Genomic DNA, 19,657 nt, shown 5'->3' on the forward strand with positions numbered 1-19,657 from the left:
CGGTGATCTCTAACGATCGGACATGAAACGTTATGTTTCATAAATAAATATAAATAGTCCAAAAAAGTTAGAAGACACCGAGCATGAAGAGTAACTTTAATAACAAATCAAATAAAAAGAAATATAATACAAATATTTTAGAATTGTATTTAAAAAACGGAGATATTACTCCGGTTCATGTCAGTCTTCAATATCATAGTTGCCATTTCTTCCAACTTTAATAATTCTAAAAAAAACCATCGAACCTGTTATCTAGTTTATTTAAACGTTCATTTGGTTGTTTCCTTCTTCTTACATAATCGTTTAGCTTTAAGTCTTCAGGATCTTGTCCTGGTTTCACTTTGTCCATTTCCGTCAGTCTAATTTCTCGTTCTAAGTTTAATAATGTATCTCGAAATTGATTTAGTCGCTCAATAATTAAGTTATTATCTTCTTCAACCTCTGCTAATAACTTATTCTCATTAACAACCCGATTAGGTGCTCTACCAAATAATAATTCATATGGAGAATGTCCCGTTGATCTTCTTGGAGATATTCTATATGCGTATACGGCATATGGTAAGTACTCATCCCATTTTTTCCAACGCCCGTCCACTATCTTTGCTAGTTTTCCTATCAGAGTCTGATTTGTTCTCTCGGCTAATCCATTACATTTAGGATTGTAGCTCGAGGTAAACGATTTCTTGGTGCTCATCATGTTGCACACTCTTTTAACCAGTGAATTGGTAAATTCAGTTCCTTGGTCTGACAACAGTTCTTTTGGAGGGCCATATTGTAAAAATATTTTGTTTACAAGAAATTCAGCTATTACGTTCGCCGATTTTGTTTTTATCGCCTCAGCTTCAAACCATCTCGTTATATAATCCGTTGCAATAATTATAAATTTATTGCCGTTTTCCGATTTTGGGAGAGGTCCAACGAGATCGATTCCAACTTTGTCCAGTGGATTAGTTAAAGGGAGTCTTATTTTCTGTAAATTTTTTACGCCTCGTGAGAATTTATTGCAAACAGAACATGATTTTAAAATATCTTTTACTTCATTATACATCCCTTTCCAGATTAAGTCCTTTCTCAATAAGGTATACGTGGCATCCACACCACCGTGTCCACAGTCATTATGACTTCTCATAATAGCTTCCAATTTAGCTTCCTCTGAAATTTTCTTGTTCTCTCTTCAGCGACATTCATCACTATCCTACTCATTGCGTCTGCGATCACGTTGATCTTTCCTGGTAGGTATTCGATCTTATAATTATATTCTTGAAGAGTGAGTATCCACCTCATTAACCTTCCTGATGTTTCTTTCAAATTTAACAGCCATTTCAAGGCCTGATTATCAGTTCTTATGGTAAATTCTCTAGTAAGGTATACTCGAAGCTTTTTAACCGCCCAAATTACTGCCAAACACTCTTTTTTGGTCACTGTGTAATTAATTTCTGCAGCTGATAGCTTCCGCGATATACAGATTACAGGTATTAATTTATTTTCGTAGCCATCCAATTGAGATAATACGGCTCCTATTGCCAAGTTCGATGCATCAGTGTCGATATAAAACCTTTTATCAAAGTTAGGTAAAAGTAATCCCGACGCCTTTCTTATTTCTGCTTTCATTATCTCAAAAGCTTCTGATGCTTCTTCGCTTAGAACAAACTTAGTTTTTTCCTTTCCTTTTAGTAATTCATATAGGGGTAGCATCTTTTGTGCATAATCCTTGATAAACCTATTGAAGAATGCCGAAAATCCGTTAAATGCCCGGATATCCTTCTTTGTCTGCGGTGACTTCCATTCCATAGTTTTCATTTTTTGTTGTAACGGTATTTCTACTTTACCGTTAATTACCTCATAACCTAGGAATTCGACTTTTCCTGCACAAACTTACATTTTTTTTTTATTTAACTTAAATCCTATTTTTCTGATAATTTCGAGAATCTGTCTCAGATGTATTAAGTGAGATTTGTGATCTTTTGAAAATACTAGAATATCATCCAAATAAACCATGACGCATTTATGCATATACTATTTAAAATATTTATTCATTATTCTTTGAAATGTAAAGGGAGCGTTAATAAGCCCAAACGGCATCTTTTTCCATTGAAAAACTCCTTCTCTAGTGTAAAATGCTGTTTTAAATCGGTCCTCCTTTTTAACTGTTACTTGATTGTAAGCTGCTTCTACATCCATTACACTGAAAATTCTTGCGCCTTGCAATTGATCCAAAGTTTCGTCGATACGCGGGATCGGATATTCGCATGGTATAGTAATTGTATTTAGTCTTCTAAAGTCGATGCAAAATCTCAACCCACCATCCTTTTTTTTACTAGTACCACTGGTGACACATATGGGCTTTGGCTTTCTTCAATCAAACCTTGAGTTAGGAATTTCTGAACCTCTGCCCTAATTGTCTCATGTTCTTCCGGAGATCGTTTATACTTAGGACATATAGACATTTTGGAACCCTCCATCAGCTCGATTGCATGTTCTATATCAATATTTATCTGTTTATTTTCATCCTGAAACACGCCTCCAAATTCAGATATCAAGTCTTTAAATTCTTGTTTGGTATTGTCTTCGTCGCAATCAATGTCTTCTAATAATTCTTGAATATCAGTACAGGATTCTATTACTTCGTTTTCAAACTTAGCTTCCATTACAATATTTTTGTTTGTGATTTTATCTTTTTGCTTCTTCTGAGCAAGATATGAAAATAGATTTAGTCTTCGAATCTCCTCAATGCCTAACAACATCGATTCCTCCATATCTTCGACTACTAAGAAATTAAAACCTTTCGGCTGTTTTTCACCTTTCTTTTTTATGTTTAGGTAACATCTACCTACAATCTGACGCCCTCCCTTTAAGCCCTTAATTTCTCCGGCTTCTTTCTGAATGGGAGCGTCGAGTTGTACCGCTACTGCTTTTTTAATTACCGACACTGTAGCTCCTGTGTCTAAAAGTGCATTCACAATATTATCGCCATAGACCAACTCAATTCTTGGTCTATTATCTTCCTGATTCTTCACCTTAGCTGAAATACTAAGGACTTTCCTCATTCCGTCAGATATTGATCGCCCTGTCGACTCTGCGACTACTTTGTCAACGGGTTGATCTCTCTTTGCAAATTCTTTTCTTGGAAATGTAGTAATGCTTTGCTTTCTTCCGAAATAACGTAATTTTTTATTCATCGGCTTTTCGTTTTCTTCTAGGTAGGCTTCAAGTTCGTCCCAATTTTCACACGTGTTGAGATGAAATCTAAAATGTTCATCCTCTACTAACTCCACGATTCTTTCCTTTGCTCTTGTATATAAAAGTTCATTTTCTTCTCCGTAAATTCGTAAACTATAGTAATAAGAGATTACATCTGAGGTCTTGGGTCCTTCCTAGATACATCTCCAAAAGAACTCTGCGTTCTCTGTAACTTTTACTTCCTTGACGAATCTCTTTTTAAAGCCTTTAATAAATTTTTTATAGGTTTCCAATTTCTTTTCGTGGGCTTTAAACCACAGGCTTGCTTTTCCTTTCAGCATCCTCGTAATCTTATGGTGCAGATAATTTGCAGCCCATTTTGTCTCAAATGCCAGAAATTGATCTAGAAAGGCCTTGGGATCCTCATTCTCATAACCATTGAATTCACTCAGTTTGTCAGTTAGTGCTAAATTCTTCAATCCTTCCATTACCAGGCCAAGGGAATCTTTTTCTGAAATCTCTCCGTTGTCGCCACTTGTTGTCGAGTTAGTCTCGAGACAATACTTAGTGGGCTTACTCAAAGAAGATGAATTATTAATAAAGCGTTTATTACTCATTGTGCCCTTCTTGGGGCAATTTGCTTAAATACTTTTTAGCAAATATTAATTAAACATATTTCCATTTTGGAGGGAAATAAAAAGAACACAGAAATTGTAGAAATAGGTGTAAGACACATATTTACATCATAAATGTTTGTACACCAAAAAGTGTCAAACATTTAATTTATTCCAAACGCATGTCAAAAGTCTTTGGGTTTAGGGATTCTAATGGTCAGCGTGGGTTTACCGCATGACACTATCAATTTACTAATAATAAAAAAAACATGGAATTTTCGATAGAATTTTGACGGACAATGGGTTAGAGTTCAACAATAAACTAGTCCTATTACTTCAAAATAAATATAATATTAGTGGGAATTTGGGTCCCCATACCATCACCAAACAACAGGAGCAGTGGAACGAGAAAACCAGACTCTAAAAAACGTAATAAGAAGGTTGTCTTGCTTTGGACATTTAAACTGGAGTCTTTTTTAGGGGACGCTACACTAGTGTTAATATGTCATTCAACCGCACAATAGGAACTTCTCCATTCATAATGAAGCATGGACACCAACTTATGACAGAAATAAATAAGAGATTAAATATCAAGCCGAAATGGGCGCTACAAAAAAAATCGATCCCTCTACTTAAAACAGTATAAAAAAATTATCACTTCTTTAAAATCAAAAAAATCTCTCGATTTTTTACTCTATTGTCTATTTTTTTTTCTAGGGGGTCGATTTCCCAAGCTATGGTATTTTTTATTATTATTTTTCCATTTTCTTACCTTTTATGCTAGTAGAAGGAATTTTAGAAAAGGTAGGAGGCTTTGATCCTTGGAATCCTATATTCCAAGATAATGACATGGCAATTACACTTTTGTTAGAAGTGGGTGTAATAAAACCTGTTATGCCATGTGTATCTAATACTTGTATGGGAAACATGAAAATAATTAAAACAGATTCCTTCATTGATGGGAAAGGGTACAAATGCCCAAGTAAAAAATGTAAAAGAAAGTGCTCCTTAAAAAAAAGCACCAATTTTTTTACATCGAATATAGAATTTAAGAAGATTCTAAGGTGCTTATATTGTTGGGTCTTTTCATACACCAATTATCAGGCTATTAATTTTTGTCAGATAGCCGAGTCCACATGCATTGAATTTAAAAATGTATTAATGGATATTATAAGTGAGACTCCTTCTAGAATTGAAAAGATAGGTGGAGAAAATACACGTATTTAAATTGATGAAACGGCCATATGCAATGGTCTGGTGATTGATAATCCATCGTCTATACATGACGATACTCAAAGTATACAATGGATACTTGGAGGAGTTATAGAAGGTGATGGAACGAATTTTTTTGTTTCATTAGTTCCTAATAGAAAACATGAAAATCTATTAGAAGAGTTTAAAAAATATATACGCCCAGGAACTATTATTGTTACTGATGGATATCCATCATATCCTAAAGCTGTGGCTAATTTTGGATCAGTACATGAAATAGTAAATCATAGTAAGGGATTTGTTAATGGAGAGGGTGGTCATACAAACCAGATTGAAAATTTCTGGTCCCACTTAAAACACGAATATAGAAAAAGAAGTGGGTTAAACCATAATCGTATTTCTAAATTTTTAGAAGAATTTTCTTGGCGTAAAAGACATTGCCAATATAAAAAAATATTTAATTCCTCATGCTTTTGCTTTACTTCTAATAAAATGTTTGGTTACTCAATAAATATTCATTTTTGGGGGTCGATTTTCCTAGTAGGACCCAAAAATGTATTTAAAACAATACCTTGTAGAAAAGAGAGATAAAAACTTCATTAAATACAAAAAAGCATAGGCAAGGGGGTGGCCGGATATTTCGTCCCGGTGGTAGGGGAAAAAAAATAAAAATAAAACTTTAATATTTCAATAATTTCAAAGACAAAATCTTAACCAACCCCTTCATCCACAGTTTTATTCAAAAAATCAGCTAGCTGAATCTCTTTTTCAATGTATTTTTGTTTACGTTCAAAAACATGATTTAAAATTGTTTGTTGGATTATCTTGATTCGCACTATATCTTCTTCATCCTTTTACTTGCTCACTAATAGATAAAAACTGTATCGACTTGTACCAAATGTGTTTTTAAAGGTATTATGCCAATCTTCAATCGCATTATTAGTTCTTGGAAAATCTATATCCATATTATTTCTCGTATGCCACAAATCCGGCGAAAAACGACATCCTAAATCAATATAATTTGTAAAGAAATAGGCATATAACTCAGTCAAGCATTCAGAGAAATTTCTGTCTTGTTTTAATTCCAAAAAAGTAGACAATATTTCGTCATATTCAACATATGCAAGTGCCGTAAGAGACAAAACAAATTTTTTCACTATAGGTGAACATGTGTAAACAGAAGAAAGTCCCGAACTTTTAACACGTCTATCAATAGCCTGGGCTAAGTGAAAAAGACAACCCGAAATTTGACAATCCGGGAAAACTCTAGAAAATGCTCTTATCGCAGCATACTCAAAATCGGTTTTTATCAACCTTGGGTTGAGCTCTGGAAACCTTCTCTTTAACATTTGAAACAAAAAACAATAGGTTTCAAAACTTTTATTTTTTAAAATTGCAAATATTATCGGAAATACATGCGCTTCACGGATAAAACTAATTGTGTAAAGTTGATAATATGGAATTGGAACCACCGTAAAGGTCCCATCCATCGCCCACATGTCATATAGAGCCAGTTTTCCATAGCCGGATCTGTATAAAAAACTATTATACTGTCATTGGATTTATCACTCCCGTAATTTTCAGGCCCATATCGATACCATTGTTCGCCTGTATGACTGATTAATAAATCAGCACATAAACCCAATGTTTGGTTGGCGTATGGTTTTGGATTTATGAAATTTAGCCTAGCTTTCCTTAATATCCTCGTAATAGGCTCAATGGGGTCTATTGCGGTGATTGTTTCTTCACCAGCTCCTCTTAAGGAAGAAAAAAAAATGTTTCTAGGAGAATCTTTGCCAGAGATAATTTCTCGTTTCATTTTATCTATTTTATTCTTCCTACAGACCTGTTCAGGATTTGGTTCATGATTATGAGGCGAAGAAATAATAAAGGATTCGAGATTATTGACGTAAACTATACTACTAATGGCCTTGGCATTACAGCTTCGTACAATGCAGCGCCACTTTATAGTAGTATTGTTGATTCTTTTTTTTATTCGTAAATATATAGATTTTCATCTATTATTTGGTCCATATTTCTTTTGCTTTTAATGATCCTTTTTGTCCCGGTCATAGGGGTTAAAAAAAATAAAAAAGTTCGTTTTTTTATTTTTTAATTTTTTTAACCCCTATGACCGGGACGAAAAGACCGGGTACCGACTGAATGTATGCTTCCAGAAATGTGCGGATTTCTGCAGAATGCAAATAAGATTTTAAAATATTAATATATATATATATACACAATATTAATATGGCTTAGAAACAATGAATTCCTAGACTTTTAAAATTTTACAACTGTGACTATCATTATGGAAAAAATATTTTATTTTGACATTACAATTGATTTTTAGTAAAAATTAAATTAAATTTTGAATTTCTTTAAAATGTCAAGAGAATTTAAAAAATTTAAAGGCCGTATTGTATTTCAAAAAAATACCATCTGGTCATCTTTTTAATTGAGTTGTTACTCTGTAGACAAAGAAAAATTAGTAATAAATTTCTGCTAAACGGACCAATAACCCCCCCCCCTCTTAGGGTGTTCACTTTATTTATTCGAACCCCAAAATCGATGTGCAAAAAAAGAAGGAGCAAAACATAGACAAAAATTACTAAGCACTTATGATAGTTATAATAAGAAATAAAAGTATTTTTTTGATATATAATTTGAAATTGAACAAAGATAAGTTTAATTGGAGGTTTTTTTTATAATATTTCAAGAGAATTTTCGTGATTAATTCTTTTGAAAACAAATGGGTTTAACCATGGAACAATAAGTTTTTGGGTCCTATACCTAACTGGAATTGCATTTTTAACTGCTGCCCTGGTTCCTTCGATGTGATTAGTATGCACACCTGTCTCATTGTTTATAAAACCTAAAGAATGGTTTACAGTAAAATGTTGGTAAATTTCTAACTTGGAAAGATTAGTATATCTTTTCCAACAATCTGTATATATAATGCTACCAGGTTTAACATATTTAAGAATTGCACTTTCTAGTGTAGGTGCCTTTCTGTTTTCAATTTCCAATAATACTATTTTTTTGGGTGGTTCTTTCGACCATCCCAAGAATCCAAACTCCATCGACTTTATGTCCTCTATGGTTTTTTTCTTTTTCCGAATTTAGATTACCCTATTTCTACGATAACGTCAGGACCACCAATTAGATCATTACATTCTAGGTCTTTAGCAATGTGTTTTAATGCTCTGTAAACCGCTTTTTTACTTATAGATAGTAGTTTTAATATTTATTTAGCGGAAGTGTTGTTTAGAAATAAATAAATCGTCTGGCTTATCTGTAACCAGGTTAATTTTGTGCCGAAATAAGGCTTTTTATTTATTATCGTCATTTCTAACCTACATCTTTTTGTACTACATCTAACTAGATTTTGTAGTTTCTTTGTCCGTTTCAAAGTACCGAAACATTTTGGACAAAATCTTGACGTCAAGCATAAATCTATGCAATTAGACAGTATTTCTTCTATGTCTTTGTATTTTTCTTCTGACATTTTGATGAGAATAAGGGCAAGAAATCATATTATGTAATAAAATAAAAGCAATTTTATATGCTCTAAAAACAAATATAAATATGAAATTAATGTAATTTTTTTTAATTTTAAATTCTATATCAAAAAAATACTTTTATTTCCTATTATAACTATCATAAGTACTTAGTAATTTTTGCCTATGTTTTGCTCCTCCTTTTTTTGCACATCGATTTTGGGGTTCGAAAAAATAAAGTGAACACCCTCAGAGGGGGGGGGTCTTTCGGATCCAGCTCCTAAATTTCAAATAAAGATCATTGAATGAAGAGTAATTAACATTTTTGTTTAGTTTTTGATTGTTATTGTTTAATTATTTTATGACAAAAATTTGTATTATTTTTGCTATTAAATCCTTTAAATTCAAAATCTACGCTCTTTTCTATATTTTGTTTATTTTAAATTTCCCTCTTAAAATATAAAAAAAAATTTGTTTATAGGCAATGATAAATCAAAGATTGGATTGGTGCATAAAAAAGAAAAGATAAGTTTGGAATGACAATAAAGATTTGCAGAATATATAGTTGTGGCGTTACCACCAGGGAGGAGGCCTGTTTGTAAGTAGTATTCGATGATGCTCCTCCCTGCAATATTATAAAGTATATTTTTATTTAAATTGTGTTTATTGTGTTTCCCCTGTGGGCTAGGTTGGTTTCTCATGTGGGGGGGGGTAAGGTATGAAAGGTCTTCCCGATGTCATTATATCTGTCTTTGTTTCCAGTTCTTCCATCTTCCAAAAATTGGGGTAAAGTAAAAAGAAAATATTTTTAGCAAAATATTTTTAGAAAATTCATTTTGAGGGAAATATAAAATACAAATAATGTGGTAAATAATACCACAATAGTATTATAAAAATAGAGTATTATATGTCACATTTAGTTGGTTGAACCAGTTAGTAGAGGGAACCCTAAAAAAATATTAAAAAAAGACCCCCAGGGGAATCGAACTTGGGACTTCTCGAAGGAATACAATCACAATGAACGACTTTTTTGAGACGGTTCAAAATTTGTCCAAATTATATTATGGGGTATATTTCGAGTAATTTTATATAAATTTGGAGGAAAAGAAATAAAAAAATAAAATAAACAACTTTTTTAAAAAAATTATTCGTTATCAAGCAAGCTTAGTTCTCTAGTGTAAATTTTTTTCTATAATAACCAATGGATCAGCTTCTTTAGATAATTTTACTTTATTAAATTGAAGTATATTCATTAAAATATATACATCGACATCCAAATGATCGTATAGAGGAAGCCTTCCAGTACTATGATTATTGTCTAAATATGGTCTTATAAGAACCCTATCTCCCAATTTATATTCATAGAAGTCATTTCTCCACATACTTCTTTCAATCATTCTATTAGCAGCATTTTGAGTATTAAACCGTGCAGATTTGTGGTAAATTTCATTTAAAAAAAGATTTTCATTGCTTAAAGCATATAGTTCTTCGTAATTTACGACGTTATTTTCGTCAAATAAAATTCTTCTCTTCGTTCTTCTTCCTCATTTTCAACTTCGTTATTATTTGCAACCGAATCTAGAATATCAGTAAATCTAGATTCTTGCATTATGTCTTTAATGGGCTTACCAAACATTAAACTAAATATAGTTTGTTTAGTTGTTGAATGCCTTAAGTTGTTATATGCCCAGGTAACTTCTTGGCGTACTATTGTCCATTGCCTAAGATATTCTTCGACCTCAGAGTAGATGCAATCATCATTTATTTGTTTGATTGGATCGTTCAATTTGTCCTTGTATCTGTGGTATCCCGGGCTAACTTTGCCGGGGAGTAAATACCACTCTATATTGTTTTTAATATAAACGTTTTTTGCTATAATTTGTAAAAGCTTCTTTAAAATCCGATCCTCTCATCTATCTCCTTTTTTTTTGTACCCTTCCTTTCTGAGATTTTATTTATAGTAAATATTTTTCTAGAAAATTCTATGATAGTTTTGACAGGAAGGGAAATAAAGTAAATGTTGAAGACTAACAGTCTACAACATCCTGCCCCCTCTCAAAGCTTTAACTGTTTCCTGTGAAACCATCCTGTAAGTTCATTTAATTTGTACCATAATCCATTCTTCTCCTTCTGATTCACCCTGTATGGACCAGTAAATTTTTTATCGAGTTTATTTGTAGAGAAGTTCCTCACATAAACTAAGTCGTCGACTTTAAGCTCATAATTATCTGTTTTCTTTTTGATCTGTCTTTTTCATATTATATCAATATCTATTTTTTCTTTTATCCTAAAAGGGTCATAAAAATTTATTCCTGTTTGTAAAGACATAGGTGATGCTTTTATCCTTCTATGCCAATTTTCGTTTAGCTTATGTTCAATTATGCCTGTTAATTCCTTCAAAGATCTTCTTTTATAAATTCGTCTTGTTTCTCCAATAGTTCTATTTATTCGTTCACTAATGCCGTTAGAACTGGGGCTGTAAATGGGCGCCTTGATGTGTTTAATAGTATTCTTATCAAAGTATTCTAAAATGTCTTTTGAAATATATTGGCTTCCATTATCGCTTATAAAGATTTCTGGTTTCCGATATTTTTTATTCCATAATTCAATGCAATTAATGATTTCTTTTGAATCTGCTCTGTAAACAAATCTAATTTGAGATGTTCTTGAATAAACATCTGTTGTGGTAATAATATATATTTTCCTCGGTTTCTCCGAGATCTCTAAATCCCTGGCTAATATAGGCCCATAAATATCGCTACTAATAGTGTGAAACTTTCTTTAGAAGTGATTGCTAACCCTTTACATTTCACCGCTTGATGTTTATTTTCCTTGCATTTTACACAATTTTTTATTACTTCATTAATATTCATTTTAATTTTAGGGATATAAAAATACTTTCTAATATTGTTGTACATCACACTACTTCCAGTGTGTCCTGATATATCGTGTATGTATTCTAACAAGAATTTTATCTTATTTCCTGGGATATCGATCCTCGATCTAGATGCAGATTTTTTATTTATATTTCTATGTTTTTCAAACCTCGCGTTGCCTACACATTCTTTTATCGTTTTTATATATTCATCTTCGTTATTGTTGTTTTCTTCCGTTATAGAACACGTTCTCGATAAATAATCTGCTATATTGTTTTCTGCCCCCTTGATACTTGAAATACTGCAATTATATCCATTTAAAAGCAATTTCCATAGTTCTATGCGTGACGATATCTTTCTATTATTGTAGATACAATTCAAATTATCCGTTTTGATTTCAATATGATAACTTTTGATTACATTCTCATAGAATTGTAATGCTTTTATAATTGCAAATAATTCCTTTTCTACTATAGAGTAATTACATTCCGTAGGCGACAGTTTCTTGCTATAGTGTCCTAACACACCATGTTCTTGAAATAGGACTGCCCCTATGCCTAAATCGCTTGCATCTGCTTGCAGGTAAAATACTTTTGTGAAATCTGGGAAATCTAGAGTTGCCTTTTCATTAAAAGGTCTCTTTACCTCTTCAATTATTTCTTGTTCGTGTTCTGTCCATTTGAACTTATCATATTTTAAAAGTTCACTGACTCTTGCTATTTTAGAACTCAGGTTTGGTACGAATACTCTGTACCAGTTTAAAACACACAACAATCGCTGTAAATGCTTCTTCTTTGTGGATTTAATATCAAAAATGTTGTTTTTCAAATATTCTTTATCTGCTTTAATCGTCTCTTTACTTATAAAATACCCCAATACCTTAATCGCTTTCATATATAATTGAATCTTAGAGAATCCAAATAATTTGTATAATTCAAGATAGTACTTCTGCTAAGATTGCCGACAGGTCTTATATCATCTTTATTCAGTTTCTCCAATTCTCTTTTAATTAGTAATTTACCATTATTTTCAAGACTCATATATTTAATAGTTAAAACTATATTTTTAGAAGATCTGTATAGTTCAGGATTTATTTCTTTTCAAATTAAATTGCAAATTACTTACTAAACCATTGTAACCGGCATTTCTTGGATCTTCAAATATAAATCTCAATCTTTCAATGTCAAGCTTCTCATTACTTTCAGGAATTAAAGTGTTAAGTTCATTGTTTTCAGTTATGTCTAAAGTAAGAATTTCCCCTAGTTCAACATTATCTTTTAACAGTAGTTCAAATTGGCTGGTTAGGGTCATGATGTTGTGTCATTTTTATGAATTGTTAATTTCGAGATTTCCTCTTTCATTGTCCTTAGCTTGGTCAAGTATGCTTCAATGTTATGAGCATCAAGACTTTCAATTAGGAGTCTCCTAGTTTTTTCTCCTAGGCCTCTCTTAAAACATTCCCATAACTTCTATTATATTCGTCTTTATTAATCTTGTTAGCTATACTATAATTTAATGTACTTGTTTATATAGTCATAATATTCTCTTATTGTTACAAAATCTATTTGTTTGACTGTATAGATTTTATCCATCCACCTCTCTGTTTTTTCCGCAAAATTCTTTCCTAAAATTCTATCTGTAACTTTAGCTAGTTCTCCATTAAAAATATTATCGTCTAGTGACTTGTCAGGAATCAAGTCTCCTAAAATGAGCTCGTATTGCTCAGATGTCCAATTATTTCTCCTACATATTTTTTCGAATGTTTCAAACCATTCGCACATATCAAATCTTTGATTGTTCTCGATCATGTTAAGTTCCTATTCAATTTTCATTTCGGTTCCTGGAACAGTAAAATTTATTTTAACTATTTTTTTATTTATTTCGGTTTCTAATATTTGAGCTAGTATTCTACTTACTCTCGCTCTTAAATTCAAGTTGTGGTATCCCGGGCTAACTTTGCCGGTGAGTAAATACCACTCTATAATGTTTTTAATATAAACATTTTTATTATAATTTGTAAAAGCTTCTTTAGCTTCTTTAAAATCCGATCCTCTCATCTATCTCCTTTTTTTTTGTACCCTTCCTTTCTAAGATTTTATTTATAGTAAATTTTTTTCTAGAAAATTTTATGATAGTTTTGACAGAGAGGGAAATAAAGTAAATGTTAAAGACTAACAGTCTACAACAGTATCCAAGGACATCTAGCTCTTCCTCTTACACGTCTTATTTCATACTTTACACATAAATTCACGATATATTGATTAACAAATTCTCTACCGTTGTCGGTATGAAGTATAAAACAAAATCCAAACGTATTGAATAGTGCTTCAAAGGCCTCACGCACACTAATGTCAGTTTTGTCACGCAATGGAATCGTCCAACAGAACTTGGCAAATGGATTCACTACGTTAAGTAACCATTTATATCTATCATTGAGTTCGTGATACAATCGAAAATCAATCAAATCAGCAATATCCCTTTCTCTAGGAAATTTTGAAATGATTGGTCTAATAACTGGTCAAGTTATTAGGTTTCTTCTTGCTTGACAAATATCACAATTTTTCAAAACTCTCAGTACTTCGTTTTGAGTAACGTCGTATACTTTTGATTGTAACAATGGATACAATCTGCCCCGCCCAGGATGTCCATTAGAAACATGAATCAGTTTGATGAAATCCGATTTGAAACGCTGCTCATTGGTTGTAAAGAATCTCAATGATCTATATTGATCTACTTTAAACCTCACAGTTAGTTCAAAGTTTCCATTGTTGTTTTTTTCAAACAACATGAAACGTTCAGCTTTTCTTATAAAATTTTTACGATCAACTTTGTCCAACAACGTTGGTGGCAGCTGACCATATAATAAAAAATTGTAAACTTCTTGTCTATATCATTGTTCATTTATATTCTCATACCCCCACAAAACCAAAAATTATTTACTATAAATTGAAGGATAATTTTACTGTAATTTCTTAATAATATTTTTTTTCCTTTCTAAGTAAATTTTGTTCTTCTTCGAGAGGTCCTAAGTTCGATCCCCACAGAGCTCGTTTTTTAGGGTTCCCTCTACTAACTGGTTTCCTCTACTAACTGCGACATTAAATACCCAGCAATAGAATGCACTAAGGATTTTGTGAAATACAACGCTTATCCCTTTAAACATCGTACCATTTTTAAGTGAGCTCTTCGAACTACATTTTTTATTAACACAACGATAAGCTTTGCCGTTAATGTAGCCGGAACCTCCACTAATGTTCATAAGAACAGTTCGTTCTGATGTCGAACAATGTCTGCAAGCAATCGATCTTTTTAGAAGACCATTATCTAAAAAAAATCAATTGCTGCTTCATTGTTCATAAAGCACGCATCTTCGCAGATATTTAGCTCTCGAATAGCTTCCTGCAGATTCCTCATTAAGGGGTTTAAAATTAATTTTTTAACTTATTAATGAGAAATCTGAAGGAGGCATTTAAAAATTCTCAAATCGACAAAAAATACCTTATCTTCATTTTCTTGCCCCCCCCCCCTCAAAAAAAATGTTTAGATTTGAAAAATAACACGATTTTGTATCTTTTTATTGATGTTTTTTTTAGGGGGCAAGAAAATGAAGTAGCGCCCCTTTTCGGTTAAAATTTCATGTTCTGTGAAACTAATACATAAATTTGGAGCTTTTTCACTTTATGCCCCCCCCCTACATATATAAATACAAATTTTTAAAAAATATCCCTTTTTTAGAAAATCAAAATGGAAAAAAAAGGAGGAGAAAAAAAAAATTAAAAAAAGTACATAAAAATAATCTAATATACAAAAATAAATAGATGAATCATATCAATTTTATTATACAAATATAAATTTAACTCTATATGTCATCATACGGTCCAAATTTTTTACTTACTATTTTAATTATCATAAATAATAATAAGTAATGAAACCATACAATAAATTCATTTATTTAAACTTATTACAACGATATATAAATTAAAATGACGATGTAGTTTTCTTTGTAGCAATTTTAAAAAATTTAATTTTAGTGCCCCATTTTTATGCTTACTTACGAAGAAATAAATAAAACATACGAAGAAATTATTTATAAACTTCTTCAAGTAAAATGTTTCAAATGCGGGAAAGAAGCTAGGAAGAGACAGCAAAGGGGTTACTATGTCAGATGCATTGGTAAAAAGTGCAAAAAAGAGAGGAGCCTTTTTGCAAATACCATATTTGCCAAAACCCATTTGGATCATATACTTATGTTAAAGATCCTGAACCTCTGGCTCACAAAAATCCCACCTCTACTAATCGCCAAGTTGTTATATATTCCCCTATGTGTTGTATCGAGGTGCCTTAAACAGTTTTGTTTGGACGAGGCTTACCATAAATACATGGAAAGTGCAAGAGAGACACTGGGCGGTAAGGATACAATCGTAGAAGTAGACGAAAGCAAATTTGGAAAACGTAAATACAACGTTGGACACAAAGTAGACGGAGTATGGGTTTTTGGGATGGTCGAACGGACTAAAGAAAGAAAAATTTTATTAATTCCTGTGCCTAATAGAACTAAAAATATCCTATTAAATCCTATTGCCACATTTATTAATAATCAATCCACTGTTTATTCTGATATGTGGAAAGGATATTCAAAAATGAACCAGATAATGGCAAGCCACATAACTGTTTACCATGGCAAATGGTTTAAAGATCCCATTATAGGTGTGCACACTAACACCATAGAAGGGAATTGGTCAGCTATAAAACGCCAAACGCCTATAAGATGTAGAACTACTTGTTTAATATATCCCCATTTGTTAAGATTTATGTTGCTTAGAAACTTTAAAGACAATTATTTTGATGTTTTAATAAATTTATTATTTTAAGTATTTCTCCTCCTTTTTTTTCAATTTTGATTTTCTAAAAAAAGGGATATTTTTTAAAAATTTGTATTTATATATGTAGGGGGGCATAAAGTGAAAATTGGCCCATAAATTTATAAAAATTGTCACTGTTCGAAGCGAACTCCTAGGTAAAAAATTATAAAAAACCTTTTCAATGAGGGGGCGAACCAGAAAATAAGAACAAATAATTGTTCGTCTATATGATTGCCTAAATTTTGTCTCGATTTTTTGAGGGGTAAATTTTTGCTATTTTTTTTATAATAATGGGTGGAAATAATGAAAAAAGGAGAAAAATAAAATAAACAAATTTTTTAGTAATTTATTCATTACCATGCAACCTTAGATCTCTAGTACTTATTTCTTCATTATAATGCCATATTCATCTTCTTTGCATAATTTTACTATATTAAATTGTATTATGTCTGTTACAATATAGACCTCAGCATCTAAATGTTATAAAGAGAATGTCTTCTTGTATTGACGTTGTTGTTTAAAAAAGGTCTTATAAGGACTCTATCTCCTATTTAAAATTTTAAAAATCATTTCTTCACATACTTCTTTGTCAAAATTATCTGCAGTAATTTGTGTATGAATTCTAATTGCATCATGATAAATTTCAATTAAAAAAGGTTTGTGTTATTTGGAGCATACCTCTGTTGTGTTTATCCATTAATATTGCAATCTAGAACATCTGATAAACTTTATTTGGCATATTTTTAGTCCTTACACTTTTGTTCGTAACTTTCACTATTAATCGATTCTAGAATACCCGCGATTCTAGACTCGTCCATTATTTCCCTGATGGGTTTATCAAACATCAGAGAGAATGGTGTTTGTCTCGTAGTAGAGTGTCTTAAATTATTATAAGAACAGGTAACTTCTTCTCGTATTTTATTCTATGACCCAAAATATTTTTTGTCCCGAGAGTAGATGCAATCATCCACTTTATTGTTTGATTGCATTTTTCTATCTGTCTTTGTATCCATGAACATCTAAGCCTCCCCCTTACTTGTCTTATTTCATATTTCTGACATAAATCAACGAGTGTTTGTTTTACAAATTCTATGCCGTTATCAGTATGAAGTATATAACATGAACCAAATGTTCTAAACAATGATTCAAAGGCATTCCCTACACTAATACCTGTTTTATCAAGCAGTGGTACCGTCCAACAAAATTTGGTAAAAGAATCTACAATATTCAAACACTTTTGGTATCCTTCATTAAGTTCAGAATATAGCCGGAGATCAATCAAGTCTGCAACATATCTTTCCCTTGGATACTTTGCTACAATTGGTCTAATAACTGGTCTAGTTTCTATGATTTCTCTTTGATTGACATATATCACAGCTATTCAAGGGTCCCCATAAATTTGACTACAGGCGAATTTACGTTTTCTCGCCAAAAGTTCAATAATGGTTGTTTTCGCCAAATTTTTTTTCTTTTTTGCCGAAAATCACCCTTAAAAAATCAACGGTAACTTTGAAATTTTTAAGGCCAACGTGGAGAACAAAATCTTATCTATGAAGATCTGATATACACTTTAGACTATGCTAAGGACGCCACTAGACGATGGAGGTACAGTAAAAGGTCTTGTGGGGAGCCGTTACAATGAACGAACTAAACAAAATCGTTAAAAATGTTATTCATCCACATGAACCAGTACCTTTGAATGCATGTTTAAAAGAACTTTTATTTAATGAGAGAACAAGTTACTACAAGCAATTATATTTTCCTGGAAATTATAAATGTCAACTCCCAGCATTGTCACTCAGCTTAGATATTACTAAAATGCCTTCAATAGAATATTTAGAGATACAATCAAACGAACAAGAAACTCAAGATTCAGATTTATAACTGGTTGCATCATGGATATACCCGAAGTCTTTCAGGTAGATTCTAAAAAAAATCGTTTTCTTGGGTTTGATAGTGGTATGCTGTATTTTGATAGTGGTGTGCAGTATTTTGATAGATTTATAATATTTTTTTCAGAATTCAAAAAAAAAGTATGATTCAAAAAAAAAGTATGATTCAAAAAATAGACACGTCCGTTGTTGATGGAACGTTTAAATCTTTTACTCAAGGCTTTTACCTAATTGTCGTCTTTCGTGGACATATATTTGGCAAAACTTTTCCATACATTTATATTTTACTCAGGGGGAAAAGTGAAAGGTCATATTCTAGAGCCTTCGATAAATGTAAGGAATTAGTTACTATGAATGTTGAGAACTTTGTGACTAATTTTGAAAGAGAATTGGTCAATGCATTACATTTTCCAGAAACAAACTGTAATGGATGCTTGTTTCATCTATTGCAGGCAGCCTATAAAAGAGCCGGTGCAATGGGGGAAAAAGAAAAGTTTAAAAATGATTCTAACTATAATTTAGTATTCAAAAAGATTCTTAAATTAGCTTTTGCACCAATAAGAGATGTTCCGGTTTTTTATAAAGATATAAAGAAATTTATCCAAGCTAATTCAATTACAACTACAGCTAACTTTCAGCTATACTTTGAAAATAATTACTTAGTTATTAATGTAACAAGAAAGATAATGAGAGGAGAGCTGTCGCCAATTTAAATTTTTGGAATGTATTTGATAGGGCAAAAAATGAAATTCCTTTGACTTCTAACAACGCAGAAGCTGGAATATAACTATCAACAAAAGGATGGAGACAAAAATTAAATATGCTCTATTTATTTTAAAAATACTCGATTGTGAAGAACTGGATATATATAATCTAAAACGCTATAAAAATGGATTATTCGAAGCTAAAAAAACACAAAAAGCGGAGGATAAAATTCAAATAATCGTTAAAAATTATAAACAAAATTCGTGTGAAGAGTACATGAATGCTTTATTGCAACACAAGAATTTTAAATGCGAATAAGTAAATTGAATATTCTTATTTTTCTTATAAATGCTTTTTAAATAACAAATAAATTTTTTATTAAAATTATAATAAAGCTTATCAAATCTTTAATTTTTTCTTGATACCAATCAATTTTTTTTAGCGAAAAAACGAACAAATTTTAATTTTTGCGAAACCCGTATATTCGCCTGTAGGCGAATTTACGGTTACCGGATACTTTGCTAAAATTGGTCTAATAACTGGTCTAGTTACTAGATTTCTCTTTGATTGACACATATCACAGCTATTCAGACCCTCTGGATATCTTTTTGTGTTGCGTCGTAGACTTTTGTTTGCAATAAAGGAAACAATCTGTACCGTCCCGCATGCCCATTTAAGACGTGGATCAATTTTATATAATCGACTTTGAATCGTTGCTCGTTGGTGGTAAAGAATCTATATGATCTATATAGACCTACTTTAAATCTCACCGTGAGCTCTGTGATACGTTTCATTATATCCTCAAAAAGGATAAATTTT

At 31.6% G+C, this 19,657-nt stretch overlaps 4 protein-coding genes across 4 annotated transcripts; 2 read left to right on the forward strand and 2 right to left on the reverse strand.

Annotated features, from left to right (window-relative positions):
- Positions 1-2,359: 2,359 nt before the first annotated feature.
- On the reverse strand, positions 2,360-3,797 carry VNE69_07012 (pol polyprotein; the record flags this gene model as incomplete). Its single annotated transcript, XM_065474016.1, has 3 exons — positions 2,360-2,365; positions 2,520-3,262; positions 3,794-3,797. 3 exons carry the CDS (start codon positions 3,795-3,797, stop codon positions 2,360-2,362), a joined length of 753 nt encoding a protein of 250 aa, XP_065330088.1.
- An 8,472-nt stretch (positions 3,798-12,269) lies between these two features.
- VNE69_07013 (uncharacterized protein) lies at positions 12,270-12,690 on the reverse strand (the record flags this gene model as incomplete). The annotated part of the gene is made up of 2 exons (XM_065474017.1): positions 12,270-12,475; positions 12,519-12,690. 2 exons carry the CDS (start codon positions 12,688-12,690, stop codon positions 12,270-12,272), a joined length of 378 nt encoding a protein of 125 aa, XP_065330089.1.
- A 5,128-nt stretch (positions 12,691-17,818) lies between these two features.
- Positions 17,819-19,156, forward strand: VNE69_07014 (MULE domain-containing protein; the record flags this gene model as incomplete). The annotated part of the gene is made up of 4 exons (XM_065474018.1): positions 17,819-17,873; positions 18,084-18,228; positions 18,261-18,833; positions 18,934-19,156. 4 exons carry the CDS (start codon positions 17,819-17,821, stop codon positions 19,154-19,156), a joined length of 996 nt encoding a protein of 331 aa, XP_065330090.1.
- On the forward strand, positions 17,880-18,125 carry VNE69_07015 (uncharacterized protein; the record flags this gene model as incomplete). Its single annotated transcript, XM_065474019.1, has 1 exon — positions 17,880-18,125. The coding sequence occupies one exon, from the start codon at positions 17,880-17,882 to the stop codon at positions 18,123-18,125; it is 246 nt and encodes an 81-aa protein (XP_065330091.1).
- Positions 19,157-19,657: the final 501 nt, after the last annotated feature.

Source organism: Vairimorpha necatrix, chromosome 7, assembly GCF_036630325.1.
Source record: "Vairimorpha necatrix chromosome 7, complete sequence".
Taxonomy (NCBI): domain Eukaryota; kingdom Fungi; phylum Microsporidia; family Nosematidae; genus Vairimorpha; species Vairimorpha necatrix.